This window comes from Magallana gigas, chromosome 5, assembly GCF_963853765.1.
Source record: "Magallana gigas chromosome 5, xbMagGiga1.1, whole genome shotgun sequence".
Taxonomy (NCBI): domain Eukaryota; kingdom Metazoa; phylum Mollusca; class Bivalvia; order Ostreida; family Ostreidae; genus Magallana; species Magallana gigas.
The window spans coordinates 33740137-33755776 of record NC_088857.1 but is presented as its reverse complement, the minus strand read 5'-3'; the positions used below and the strand labels follow the sequence as shown (position 1 = coordinate 33755776).

The following is a 15640-nucleotide window of genomic DNA, read 5'->3' as shown; positions in this document are numbered from 1 at the left end:
GATTTCTGTACAAAATCATAATCTTCTGTCAGTGAGTATAACCGGTGTGCACATTTGTTAGCCTATGGTGATTATCCACATCACGAAGAAGCAATGTGTACAACGTACAACGTGCTCCAACGTGTACACCAGTCTATCACAACTGAACTTTTAACGTGAGGTTACATCTGGGCTTCCAGTTGTCTATACAAATATTTCCTCTTTCTATGTTAACTTTGTTCAGTGAAAGATTTTCTTTTTAATCGCTGACCCTTTATTAAAGAATTAATAAAAGACTATATTATGTAAATGTATACACATCTTTTATTGAGTAAGAGAGAATATATTGTCAAATGAACCTCAGTCACTACCTTCAATACTCACATAGATAGACAAAAAAATGTTTCGATGTCACAAGATCTGAAACTGAAAGATATCCCACTTTTTTTTTACCTGTTTTGTAACAGAACAATTCATTTACATGTACACATGTGTATATACTAGGAGATCAGATATTCTTAAATAAATAAATATTGAAAAAATATATATACATTACATGGAATATACATATAACCAGGGTAACTGATAGCACTTAAAAGATGAACTTTTTATCACAATACACACAGTATTCTCATTTTGTTGCACAAAAGCACAATTATTCACATGTCAGTCGAGTACATATTTATGTAAATCTAGAAACATACAGTACATGAAACATGAGTCATACTCATTCAGTATTTACTTGTAGAACTTTTGGTCATATTTACATGCATCATGCCATGATATACAACTACACGTGGAAATAAATTGACTATTGAAACATAAACCCGCAGCACAAAATGGTGCCAAATTAATTTGTATCCTTGGCTGTTTGTAGTAGAAAATCCATCTACGGTATGTTATGTAGCACAAACATATTAAAAAATTTAAAAGATCAACCATGATGCAAAATTAATGCCTTCTTTGATGTGAAAACAGGAACACGTGTTAAGTTTTGAATAAATTACAAGGATGTTTCAAATAATGCCAACAAAAATTTACATATAAATTATACATGTACTAAAAACTAGAGACATTCAGATGGACAAAATGTGATTATCAGGTTTCTTATTATGAAATAGATAATTTGTGATGCATCTTCTATAATATGTGAGTAGGAAAACATGGAACCCACACATTCTGTCATATGATTTCAATTAATATGCATTATGCTTTGACACCAAGGTGTACTGAAAGGCTACCCATATGGTCAAAATGATGTAGCAAAAACAAATTTGGTGTTTAAAAGATATGTACACCAAAAGAACTAAATATTTTTTTACAACATACACCACCAATTTTAACCCATACAATCATATTCTATATAGTGTACAAGACTAGATGCAAATCATTTCATTCACTTTAAACAACCCACTACAGATAACACTCAAAGACAGAACTCCCAGATTCATGCTAATAATATCAATTACATGTTGCTGCTTAACATCACTTATTCATTCATCTAAACTAGACAAACTTTTTGAAAAAATGGGACAAATGACCATTATTGCATCATATACATGAATGAGAAAAAACCCCCAAAGCAACTAGACCCATGGCGCAAAGTATTTGTGACTATAGACTACCATTACATGCATGTATACAAGACATCAGAGGAAAACACTGCACCCGTATCACAAGCCACAATGTATAAAAAATAAACAACACATCAATTACATTCCCATTTGTGATTTCAATATTAGATTTAGAATCAAATGATATTAAGGATTTTTGTCTTACTTTATCATTTTCAAAAAATTCATTATAAACAAAATTTTTGTTAGCAGTTTGTGTTTGTCTAGGTAACATTGAATTATTAATTTATTGAATGTACAACACATCTAATGAAGTGTGGACTTTAAAAAACACACACAACCTAAAACGATCGATATAATTGCAATAAAATGCCGTAAAATTAATATTGATCAAGATTTTTTTTTTTAAATCCTGCTTATTGAATACAAAGTACTCAGAAATAATACATGTAATTTGTTTTCTGCAAGAGTTAAGCCAACCCTGATCTGACTGGACGGTCACACCCACAATAAGACAGGGAATGTGAAATGAAATATTGAATGAAACAGCATTCAATCATTTACATTGGGACTGTGTACTAAAAAGAATAAGTTACTTGAAAACAACAAGAAATTTTTTTTCTCCATTAAAAATTTCAGACAGATCATAAGTTTTGTTCAGGTTACTCTACATCCGGTTGCCATGGTTACAACTCATCATGAACCTCCTGTGGGATGTGTTCAAGCATGAACTCTACAAGGTCACCAAGGTCGCGACTTCCTGTGTACTCTGTAACCTTCTGTCCATCCTTGAAGAGGATCAATGTAGGATATCCTTTGACCTAAAAGAAAAGCAAGACTTAAAGAAAAAGAATAATTTACCTTTATAACTACCAGTATCCACAATGTTGGTTTGAATTTAATTGATATTAATTCATCTTTCATGATAAACGAAACTTTTTCAATCCTTATATAAAGGAACAAATCAGAAAAAAACCCATCAAAACTACTAAAAGCATGAAGATAAAGTGAATGGATCAATATATATATCTGTATAGAATTTGCAAGCATTTATTGAAAGAGAAATTTATTGAAAGAGAATCAAGGTGCACTTACTCCGTTTTCTTTACAGATATTTGTACTGAAAGTACAGTCCACTTTGGCAATAGTAACCACAGGGTAGCGTGCCATTTCCTTTGATAGTTCTTCCCAAGTGGGAGCAAGTCTCTTGCAGTGGCCACACCTTATGAAAGATGTTCATAAATGAAATATTACTTAAAGATAAAGTCAGTTAATGTAAACTGTTCATGAAGAAAGCAAAAACAAATTTGTAAGAGATATGGAACCATTAAAGGTCATTTACATATATCATTTACAGTAATGAGAGAACCTGATGGTGCCTGTTATTTAAAGGAACATAAATTTAGAAGCAGCAAAAATTCTGACAAACATACCAGGGTGCATAGAACTTGACAAAAGTGAATCCTTCACTGATGCCAGCTGTGAAGGTGTCAGCCTCCAGCTCAAAGATGGCTCCCTGTAAATCACATGGAACAAAGGACATTGTTAGAGAGACAGTATTGAGAATGTAGATTTAACAGAAACTATAGTTTGACATATGTGAAAACCTGATGAGATGAATCAAATTGATTAACTTACAAACCCCTTGCTTGGTAAATGAATATACAGTAACGTGTGAAAGCTTCCATATTTCATGCATTTTTTATCACATGACGATATTTAAAATGAGATATTAACAAGAATAGAATTCCAGGGTCCCCCGCCGGTCAAGCAGTATACTAGTATCGAGTCTATCGACCAAGGCTGATTTAGGAACTTGACCAAGGTATTAGTGGTATAAACATTTGGTATAAATTTAATGAAAATCTGTCAAAATTTGTAGGCATGAGAGCGCTTACAAGGTCAATTTTTGGATAAAACGGAGTCATGATTGTGGTCAAAGTCCCATAACGCCAACAAAAAGTATCGACTAAAGCTGATTTTCGAACTTGACCAAGGTAATAGTGGTATAAACATTTGGTGTAAATTTAATGAAAATCCGTCAAAATTTGTAGGCATGAGAGCGCTTACAAGGTCAATTTTTGGATAAAACGGAGTCATTATTGCAGTCAAAGTCCCATAACTCCAACAAAAAGTATCGACCAAAGCTGATTTTTGAACTTGACCAAGGTAATAGTGGTATAAACATTTGGTATAAATTTAATGAAAATCCGACAAAATTTGTAAGCATGAGAGCGCTTACAAAAAAGTGTGACGGACGGACACACGGACGCACGGACACACGGACCCACGGACACACGGACGGACGGACGGACGCCCGGCATTTCTATGTCCCCGCTCCGCGTAAAAATCAGATGATCAACCAATATGACAGTACCAGGTTTTCCTGAGGTTTCTCCTCTTCTACTTGTACTTTCTCTGGGATTTTCTCATCAGTGCGGTCAGCGTTGACATTTATGACAGCCAGCTGGGTATCCATGTATCCCTGCAGTTCTTCCAGGCTTCTTCCTCCCTGGTATTCATCCACCTGACAAAAGTATAGATCTGTTATGTCATTTCGTGATACATATAATCTGTACCAGCATATACATCAGTACTGCATGTATGGTAAAAGAATTTTCTTCAACAAATATCAGGTCATAAAATTTCCCTATCATTCCATGAAATTCTGAAAATGTACAATTACAGGAATTTTATCAATTACTGTAGAAGCACATATATTCATTGGGTTAAAATTTCATTGTTTTTAAACCCCCCCAAAAATTGTTGGGATTTAATTTCGTCATATCGTAATCTCTAAAATATATCCCACATCTGTCTTTATAAATACTTAGGTTTAAAATTTGTCATGGATTTAAATTTGTTACTTAATGCTACCAATGAAAATATCGAAATTAAATCCACGCTGAATATTTCTGCTTCTACAGTATACAATCAGACCATGCAATCAATGTAGAATACTTTTTAACCTTTTCTCCATTTCTGAAGAACAACAATGTTGGGTAACTTCTCACGCCATAGGAGTCACATGTAGCTCTATGAATTGTACAGTCAACCTGAAATATGTAAAAATAAATATAGGCCCGATTTGTGGTTTTCATTTAATCAATGTGCTTGCTTATTTCCAGGCAAGGCATATAAGCTCTAGCAAAATAATTCAAAAATTTATGCAAGGTAAAATAATAGAATTAAAATTCTAAAAAGAACATTGAGGTTTGCACTGCCAATTTATACATGTATAACAAACTTACACACATTTATCAAACATGTACTAGTAATTCACTCAACTCAAATTAAAACAGTGGGGTTACCTTGGCAACAGACACATCCTCCTGACCCACATACTGCATGGCCAGATCCTCCCACGTGGGGGCCAGTCGCTTGCAGTGTCCACACCAGGGGGCATAAAATTTAATGAAGTGGCTACCCGTTTCAATGTGTTTGGGGAAGGAGTCATCGGTGAGGTCAAACAGCCCTCCCGTGGATACTTTGGCCTCCGGTTTTTCAGGGGACTGTAAGAATGAAGCAATCTATACAGTGCTTTCATTAACTTTCACAGGTATCGGTTTTCATGGATTTTGTGAAAATCAGAGTTTTAATGCTACACTTGTGCCTAATAGATTTTGAGGAAAGTCCAACAAAGCACATTTACTTTGCTAAGATCACTGTAGTTGCTCTGCACTGTTAGCAATTTGAAATGATGATACTTTTTCTTAATCAAAATGAAAATTTATTTCCTATCAATATCCAATCTTAGCCCATTTAAAAGAGAAGTTTTACTGGTATATCACAATCTATAACTCGAACAGATCCATAAAACATTTAAATCAATGTCCTAAAAAGCTTTCTCTTTACCTTTACACTAATTAAATACTGTAAATTCCTTATATTACGTGAGTACTTAATTCCGGGATGACGCTAGTTTGTATCAAATCGCAAGAATATAAAATCGCAAACGTGGAACTTTTCTCCTTATTTGTTATAGTTCTAAACCCTCAGATAATAATGGCAAGATTCTAAAATCTGTGAAGGGTGCTTCTGGCGATTTTACGCGAATAATAATTCCTCCCGTTTAATAAGGAATCTACAGTATATATTAAAATGAATAGCTACCATCAGACACCTACATTTGATAGCTGCTCCTCTATGAAGTTATTCAGTGACTGTATATCTCTGGCAGACTTGTAACGAACGACTTCGGAGTACTTGTCATGGAAGAACTTCAGTGTGGGATAACCAGTGATTTCATGTTTGGCACAAAGGGCTGTTTCCACAGTACAATCCACCTAAACAAAGGCATCAAATATCATAAACAGGTGCCCTAAAATAACTCATTTCATATACAGGTGCCCTAAAATAACTAATTTCATAAACAGGTGCCCTAAAATAACTAATTTCATAAACAGGTGCCCTAAAATAACTAGTCTCATATACAGGTGCCCTAAAATAACTAGTCTCATATACAGATACCCTAAAAAAAGTAACTAATTTTAAAAACAGGTGCCCTAAATAACTCATTTCATATACAGGCACCTTTAAGTTAAATTAATTATTTCATAAACAGGTACCCTAAAATAACCAATTTCATAAACAGGTGCCCAAAAATAACCAATTTCATAAACAGGTGCCCAAAAATAACCAATTTCATAAACAGGTACACTAAAATAACTAATATCATAAACAGGTGCCCTTTTTCCCCCCTATGTACATGTAATTTGTACCCATAAAATGTACAGTATGTGTACCTATTGCAGAAAAAACCTTGTAAAATAAACTTATAATTGATGATAGCGGATTATGGAATTAAAGCAAGGTGCAAGTTCCCTTATCAAAATTTTATATTTTAATACACTTTACAATTGAAAAAGTACACATTAAATTTGTCAATTGTGAAATTGCATGATATTTTTCAACAGCATTGAGCAAACTTGACTTTTTAAATGCAGAATTATGCACATATTGGAAATTGTCAACTGCAAATGAAACCATTGGCATTGCATTAATGAGTAAAAACTAATAAATTTTTATTGATTAAAGTGCAACCATTGGGACTGTCAGAATTTTCTCCAGAATAGATTGCAATATTATAAATCAAGCTACTGTAGCAGTGCATAAGCGGTACTCAATAATTTAACAACAAAAATTATTTCACAAATAAACATACCTTCCCAATGATAAGCGTTTGATCCAACAATGGGTTATATAATTTTGCCAACTCATTCCATGTTGGTGACAATCTTTTGCAATGGCCACACCTGAAAAAAAGTACATTTGTACCGTAACAATTATGGGAATGACCACATGAGAGCTCAAACTCGAGGCCCCTTGTTTTAAAAAACAACATTCTACCAACTGAGTTAAAGGGTTAGTGCTAGTAAAAGCATGTACAAAGTGCATTTCTGTTTCGTACCAGTAAATTACTTAAATCAAGGAAATGTTTTATCAGTCAGAATAAACATTATATTTTCTTGAGAAAATAGAAACCATGCCATCTGGACTGATGATTAAGTTGTGTTTCTTGCAAAAAATAAAGAAACATAATTTGACAATGGGGGAAATTCATGAACAAGACGCCCATGGCCTCAACAGTCAAATGTGTATGACAGATACTTTACAACTATCGACTTCATTGAAGGTCGATATGTGGTTTTATGGACCCATGTCAAGTGCTATCGACTGAAGACACAGAAAGTGATATCGACCGAGCTTGCAAGGTTGATATCACTTTTTGTGTCTGAGGTCGATATCATTTGACATGGGTTCATATTATACAAATATTGACTGGGGTTGAGGGCAACATTGATTATATTAGCCCCCGAGGGACGAAATATTGCCCGACGCGAAGCGGAGGGCAATATTTTCGTCCCAAGGGGGCTAATATAATCAATGTTGCCCGAAAACACAGTCAACATTTGTTTTGTTATATGAAGAAACAAACCAAAATTTAAGAAAGTAATTGAAAACAGATCGCCGTAATTTTCTCAGCTCAACAAAGAATTCACGAATTCAATTTTGTGCAAAGTTCATTTCCAAAATATCCTCAGCATAAAACGGTCACTGGTGATATTCCGCCGACCGGAAGAATTAAAATACAGATGTTCTACCTGATTTTACTTCACAGTAATTCGCAAATCCTTATATCCGTTATGATAGCAAACCGTCGCATTGCGCGTCCGTTGTTTACTTGCCTTGACTGACTGTCTATTATGACGTCACCTTGTTTTGGAGTCGCGAAGAGTTATTTACGTCATCGTTTACGAATCAACAAATCAGAGGCGATTATTTGAAATAGAGGGAATGTTCTCTAGATATTATTCCTAGCCAGTCAATATCAAAAAAATATTGACCGGTCAATATTTTTCGGACGAGCTAATATTACAGTTATTGACTATTTGTCTATATAGAGTTATATAGTGAGAATATACTACTGAATATAACAAAACCAAATATTGACCATGCAATGAAGTTCATATAATAGTTATATTACTGGAATATAATCACTCACAGTACAGTAAGGCCTATGGCTGTCAAGAAGTTTGTTTATAAATACAAAAAAGTTAATGAATTGTACATTATAACGATGTTAAAATAATCAGCAATCCTTTGAAATACTTAATGCATCAATTTCGTATTCAAGCTATCCTTATTCTAATAATCATTAGCAACATATGACATTATTTACACAACCATCATCAATCCTACGTTCACAGCTTTTCTAGACAAATGGGTTTTTATAAAAGATTTTTAAAGATTTTTCTCTCTATATTACTATGACTATGTAAAAATTTGTCCCCCTCCCACCTCGTTGTGACCCCACCCTACCCTGGATATCATGATTTGAACAAACTTGAAACTACCCATCCTGGGGATGCTTTCACACAAGTTTCAGTTTTTCTGTTCCATTGGTTTCTTAGAACAAGATTTTTAAGGATTTTTCTCTATATATTCCTATGTAAAAAATTTGACCCCCAATCGTGGCCCCACCTTACCCCGATGATCATGGTTACAACAAACATAAATCTACCTTAGCCCTCAGTTCGGATGAGCTAAAAAGGTGGAGCTGAGAGGGGGAAGAATCACACTGACAGTGGTAGAATATGATATATATATGTACATGGCTCATATTTGTAAAATGATGTCAAGTTGTCTATTTCTTTTCCTATTGGTACACAGAAACATGAGTGAGAAACCATTTTTATACTTTATAGTATAAATGCTTTTAACAATGTGTGTTCAAAGAGGGATAGGGGAGGGGTGTGCGGTGTGTAATATGATCTGACAGAACTTACTAGTCATCCACGGCTGGCAGGAGAATATTTTGCTGCTCTTTGTGTATTTTTGTGAGATATTCAGTGCAAAAAAAGAATTGCTTTTAAAAGCAGTTTTGGGTGTATTTTATCTAATTGGTTAATTTTAAAAAATCAGTTGTTTCAAAGTTGAAGGTAAATTACATGTACATGTACATTTCATTTTTGATAATTCAACATATGTCATTGAATATTTTTCATATTTCCCCCCACAATATGGCCATCTTTTTTATTTTATGGTCAAAAAATTTTGGAGACCATGCCAGGTGACAATTAAATCAAACACTTTTAATTATCAGATTAATAAATTTTCTTAAACTGCATGCATAAAATTTGTATCTAAATCATTTCATGAAGTAAAATTTGGTGTTAGAAGCATCCAACATTATTTGATTAATATTTACATTCAATATCTATATACATGACTGTATTGTTGATCTATCAAAACAAAGAAATTATCATCAGTAGTTACATAATGATACCAGGTAAATATTCAAAAAATTAGAAAGAAGATTAGTAAGATGTATATATAATCAAGTCTCTAACAGTTAAATACATGTAATACTGTAGGTAAATAACCGGTATTAGTGCATTAGAAATGATTTGCTCCCTCAGGTAATATCAATCTTTAGACATGAAGAGCAAATCACAATAAACCAGAGAGCATCGACTTCTGGATTGGGTAAAATGAGAAAGTGTTATACACTGTGCCCTGTAGGTGAACTGATCGTAAATTACCATAAGGACTGAGTAAAAGCAGTACTATCTATGATTAGAGCCACCTGTTATAATTAGTTGGGGTATATTGCTATTTTATATGAACTTGCTGAAGTATACGTCACATGTTTAATGAAAAATAAACAATACAATTAATGAAAAATACAGAAACAAAATTCATAATTATTAAATACTAGTGCTCAGTCATATCAACATGATTACACTAATGTACACAAAGTTTTAAGAATTCTATCCCATTAGAAAAAACATACTTAAAAAAAAAGAAAGTTGCAATAGGTGAATTGATTATAGGATTGTTAAAACTCTTGCTAATGTATAAGTATTGACAAAGGTTAAGAAACCACACTTCAAGACATTTAAATGAACTGTAACACATTCTATAATCCTATTGATCTGAACTTATCAGGGTCAAATTGTAAAGTATATTTATATCATTGATTCTCCATTGTCAAATTCATATATCCCGATATAGCAGTTTTAAACAATGAAATGAATTTACTAAGGTCTAAAATAATTGAGACATATCTGCATGGTCATATAAAAAAAATGTGTACATTTAATAAATTTCAACCAGTTTACAACTGCAGTAATTTAACGCTATGATGTTGCATACGTTTTTTAAATTTCTTACCACTATTTAGCATTCTGTAAAAAATATGGAGCACATCGGTTTTCTTTTTTTTAAAAATCAATATTTTATCTAAATAATTTAAATTTATTTTGCGTTGATTTATTTACACTTTTCGAGGAAATTCGGAGAATTTTGTTTTAACCATACTTACCAAGGCGCATAAAACATCACGAAAAGTTTAGATTGTTCTAAAGCAGCATCAAAGTCTTCGGATGTATAATTTATAACCGCATCTCCATGATCAGAATCAGGCGCAACTTGACAAAAAAGTATCGCTAAAACAAAAATGCACACGTTTTGCATGTTGATAATTTGCTCACCGGAGATGGATCGATATCGGATCTAAACATTATATAGATTCCTATACATTCTCTAATAAATATTTTAAATAAAATTTTAAGAAAAGAAATCTAATTCTTTGACTAGTATTACATTAATTTTTGTAAATAGAGAAACGGGTTTCTTAAGTGTGGGGAAAGTGGTATTTATTTGATTATTTTAATAACAAATAACAAATCGTTTTTATTAGAGATTGTAAGCTAATTTCCGGCCCTTTCCGACAATTCCTTCGTAAAGTGTACAGTTCTCAAAAGAGCTAAGGCCAATCCGGCGACTTACACTGTTTTACTAAGGCATCAGATAAAAACCAAGACATAAATAAATACAATGGCATCTTCGGACGAACTTGCCTGCGTTTATGCAGCTTTGATTCTCGCTGACGACCAAGTTGCGATCACTGTAAGTACCCACCGTCGATATGATGTTTCGGTAAAAAGTTTTATACGAGATTTGATGTATATGTTTGTAACTAGCCTGACACTTTGATGGCTTTCTTAGTCTTATGCAATGTGTTCCATTACCTGTCAATATGTAGAAAGGTGTCGTAGTAAATCTCTTATAAGACATGTACGTAATTTTAGTTTGTAAACAGAGGAAATTCGAACTAACCCACATGGTGGCACAGAGTATTCTGTAGAAGACACATGGTTAATCAAACTGTTCTGAGGGCAGATATTACACTGCCTCATACAGGAATCTGAAGTTTTAATTTTTTTGAAAATAAGTTGATATGAAAATGAAGAAAATGCTCCCATACTTAAAACTAAACACCAGGCCTTGTCATGTCATATATGGCCAGAAATTAATCTCTGCCTTTGATGATCACCGTAAGCTCTTTCCCCTGGCAGGAGTTGACCTGTCAGTTCAAGGGAATTGCACAGCACTTAATGTTACGGTTTGTGAGAAATAATGACTGACAAGACAAGGATTTGAACCAAGGCCCCCTGAAATACTAGTCAGGTTGCTTTACCAACTTGACCATCTATACTCTGTCCCAAGATATTTTGGATTCACGTTTGGCTTAATTGTTTGATATTTATAAATACCTCAGGATCCAAACGATGTTCAATCAAAAGTATGAAAAATTTCCAAGATTTCTCAGTCAATACGCCCCTTTTAGCTTATCACGTTTCAATACAATGCTAAAAACTGTGATGTCTACGGAGATTTTGCATTGCAGCAAGCCCGGATGATAACGTTGAAATATTGCGCGATGTATTCCGATTGTATTCCGAATGGAGAAAAGATGTAAACATTCCCCATTATAAATCTCCGTAAGGAATCTGTTTTCGTTCCTGTGAATTTTTCCGAGTGAAAGATAATAATGTGTCAATGAAATTATCTTGGAAAATATCCCTTTCAACTATTTCAATTGCACTTCTTTCACAGGTAAGTGTATTTTTATTAAAAATCGTCCAAACGTGAATCCAAAATATCTTGGGACAGAGTATAGTGTTGATATTCACCTCAGTCTAACAATCACAATTGATATTAAATGTAAAATTATATGTATTTTTTAAGCATGCAGAAAATTTCTACTTTTACTACATAAATATATATGACAAAACGATTAAGAAAATTGAAAGTTCTTGTCATAAACCTGGTAAACTTTCTTCTCGTTTTTGCAAATAAAGTATCTAGATTTGAAGAAATGAAATCATAATAAAACAATGTACATATATAAGAAGTGAAAAAAATAAGATACTTTTTTCACAAATCGGACCATAGAAGATTCTGATGCAGTTAACACTCAAACCCAGAATTATCAGGGCTATTGCCTTGGGAATATTTTAATTTCCCTTATCATTATTAGTATGTTTTAAAAAACCTGCATTTGCTGTTGATGTTGCTTTCATCTTAAATTTTTGTCCATTTCAGAGTGATAAAATTGCAACCATCTTGAAGGCTGCTGGAGTGTCTGTTGAACCATACTGGCCATGTACGTATATGTATGGAATTTTTTGACGAAATACTTGCTCCACTGTTATCAATTGAATGTAATTAGGGTTTTACCTTAAAATTCTTTGTCAAGTGCTTAACCATCCAAAAGATGTCTCAATCTAGGTCTCCTTTAATGTAAATGCCTTCTTTGTAATGACTTGTTTTGGTCATATTGTGATGCTGTTTATCAACGTAGTCACTAATTTGACATTTAAAATTATTACAGCACTGTTCTCCAAGGCCCTTGATGGTGTTAACGTAAAGGAGATGATCTCCAACATCTCTAGTGGTGCAGGAGCCGCTCCAGCTGCAGCTGCTGCCCCAGCCGCCCAGGCTGCTGCCCCAGCTGATGACAAGAAAGGTAACATAGGAACACAAAACCAGGAGAGAAATCAGATGGATAGAAAGGGAAGGGGTATCAAACTGAAGGAAATTGGTAGAATTTTGGTTTGGGTCCAAATTGGGAAAAACTATTGGATGAAAGAGAAAATCGAAGTAGGAAGAAATCAGATGGATGTAAAAGGGATCTGCTGGGGGAAAAAGTCACGATAGGAGAGGGGATGTCAAGTCAAACTGGGAACATTTATAGAATTTGTTTTTGGTAGGGGAAGGGGGCAAATTCAACAATTTTATTAAGTTGTTGGTTGGGGGAGGGGTGATCAAACTGTAAAGCAAACATGAATGAATGTGGAGATCAGGTTGGGAAAAAATTAATATATTGAGGGAGGGAGTTTCCAGTTTCAAGAAATTTGATAAAATATGTTTTATTAGGGCACACATTATTGGTATGGGATAAATTGCTGTAAAAAAAAAAAACCCCAAAAAACCCCCATGAAGCAGAAAGTTGAGAGTCTCCAAAAGTGACTAGCAGACTAAAGGATTGCAGTGTGCAAATTGCACTTTTACGCACTTTTACAATAGCACACAATATTGTTGGACCTAAAAATGAAAAATAAAAAGGTTTAAGTATTTCAAGTAGAGAGTTTTATTGTTAACAAGTAAGAAATTAATCTTTTATTTTTAGCTGCCAAGAAAGAGGAGAAGAAAGAGGAATCTGAGTCTGATGAGGACATGGGATTTGGTGAGAACTTGTTTTGTTCTGCAGGGTCCAAATTTGTTCATTAATTAATCTCTAAGAAAGTAAAACAAATTTCTAACAATATAACCATGATAATTGATTTATATTAAATGAAATTTGCTATATCAGAAAATTAGACAAAATTATACCATATCATATATCTCCTCTTTTTCAGGTCTCTTCGACTGAGAAGAAAAATCACAGTTTATTTTATGTGAAAGGAAAAAAAATCCCAAATAAAAAAGGAAAAAAATGCAAAATTTTCAAAACTTGTTTTCATTCAACAAAGTGGGTACTAATTCTGAGTAGCCCTATTTACTTCAATACATGTAAATGTATTACAATACATACCAGTATATATATACATTATCCAGTGTCTTTGTCTGTGATAACACTACGTATCGATTTTGTACTATATAACCCATAATAAAAATGACGCCAAATTGAGGCGCCGGAGGGGTTTGCTTATTTATATTTAAATATTTAATCATACGATGGCTTAAAATTATATAAATATAAGTAATAAGGAATCATTCTTTGAATATTATGAGATGATAATTTCGGTAGGGGCGTGATCAAATCTATCATAAAGCCCTTCGGGCTTTATTGGATTTGATCACGCCCCGGCCTAAATTATCACCTCATAATACTCAAAGAATTATTCCTTATATGATACAACATATCCTAATACAGATGTCATTTTAGATTCTTTGGAGATTTGGTACATTAAATGGTTAAAATCAAAGAATTTTAAAGTACTTTTAATAAGCTATGAAATTTAATTTAAACAATATTTATTATGCCCCCCTTCGAAGAAGGTCGGTCTGTCGGGCAGTCCACCAACAGTTTCCATTCACTTATCATGATAATATAAGTTCGATATTGGGTACAATCGAGCAATTTTCGACAGAGTTATGGCCCTTGGACGTAGAAAAATTCCAGTTATTTGCAGTTTCCGCTCATTTTCTTAGGAGAGGATAAACATATTGCAATTAAATTTGGTATACAGGTGTATCATGATAATATCTAGGTCAAGTTTGATATTGGGGACGATTGAGCCATTTTCGACAGAGTCATGCCCCTTGAACTTAGAAAAATTCCAAATATTTGCAGTTTACGTACATTTTCTTTGTGGATGTTTCACAGGGAGGGGGGCATAAGTGTTTCGCAAACATCTCTTGTTTTCAATTCAATTTTTTTACATGGTCCAATAAAAAGGGGGGGGGGGGGCAACTCCATGTTCATTCAATTTTTTGTATGTTAATTTAAGAAAAATCATTGCTGCACAAAAAAGTGTGGGGTGCTTCGTGCCTGAGATGGGAACTTTGCTGTGAAACATTTTAAAGGCTATAATATTTATTACCAAGGGGCAGAGAAAATACATAAACAGTGTTATCAGGTTATTTACTATTTTCTGCAATGCCTTCAGCCTTTACAGTCCGTATAAATAGCCAAAGGAAAGCATATTTATTGTTTACAGAAAATTTACACTTATCTGTGAATCATTTAATAAAATGCCAGTAGAAAGTGAGTAAAAGTATGTAAACTGGTATCAGAGTGTGCAAAAAGGAACAGCCAATGTGAAGGTAATCATGGTAACTTCAACCAGATTGGGTCAGTCCGTGGAGATCAAGAAAAAGATATCAATGAATCATGTTAGAACTATTTGTTATAGCTACTTGAATTAAAACTGACATTAAATTGGCCATTAAAGTAATGCAATTTTAAAAAGCAATTATTAAAAATAACATTTCTCTTCACATTATAAAGCTGTCTGAAATTAACCAAACATCATAATTAACATGTAGAAAAGTTTTTTTGGTTTTTTTGCAATGGTCGCTAACCCGCATGAATCATCGAAGAAAGCATTTTATTTTTTATACATATTTACATCTACTATCTAACATCATCATGAGCAGTCCGTGATATTTAGCTTGCTGAAGTCACGACCGATCGATAAACTCACCCTTGCGAATGTGTTCGGAATGTTTCCTTTATCGTTGCTAAGTATGTAATAAATCCAGAGGTGCTCGAATGAAAGTTCACGAGACTT

The 15640-nt window shown here is 33.5% G+C and overlaps 2 protein-coding genes across 2 annotated transcripts; one reads left to right on the top strand and one right to left on the bottom strand.

Moving 5' to 3' along the window:
- Positions 1–280: 280 nt before the first annotated feature.
- On the bottom strand, positions 281–10574 carry LOC105329913 (thioredoxin domain-containing protein 5). Its single transcript, XM_011431404.4, has 9 exons — positions 10381–10574; positions 6718–6808; positions 5681–5839; positions 4865–5065; positions 4523–4609; positions 3931–4080; positions 2987–3069; positions 2649–2775; positions 281–2374 (listed from the first exon to the last, which is right to left on the bottom strand). The coding sequence occupies exons 1-9, from the start codon at positions 10530–10532 to the stop codon at positions 2240–2242; spliced, it is 1185 nt and encodes a 394-aa protein (XP_011429706.3). The 5' UTR covers positions 10533–10574; the 3' UTR covers positions 281–2239.
- A 190-nt stretch (positions 10575–10764) lies between these two features.
- Positions 10765–13847, top strand: LOC105329912 (large ribosomal subunit protein P1). The gene is made up of 5 exons (XM_011431403.4): positions 10765–10967; positions 12447–12507; positions 12736–12870; positions 13534–13590; positions 13763–13847. The coding sequence occupies exons 1-5, from the start codon at positions 10896–10898 to the stop codon at positions 13774–13776; spliced, it is 339 nt and encodes a 112-aa protein (XP_011429705.1). The 5' UTR covers positions 10765–10895; the 3' UTR covers positions 13777–13847.
- The last annotated feature ends 1793 nt before the right edge of the window (positions 13848–15640 follow it).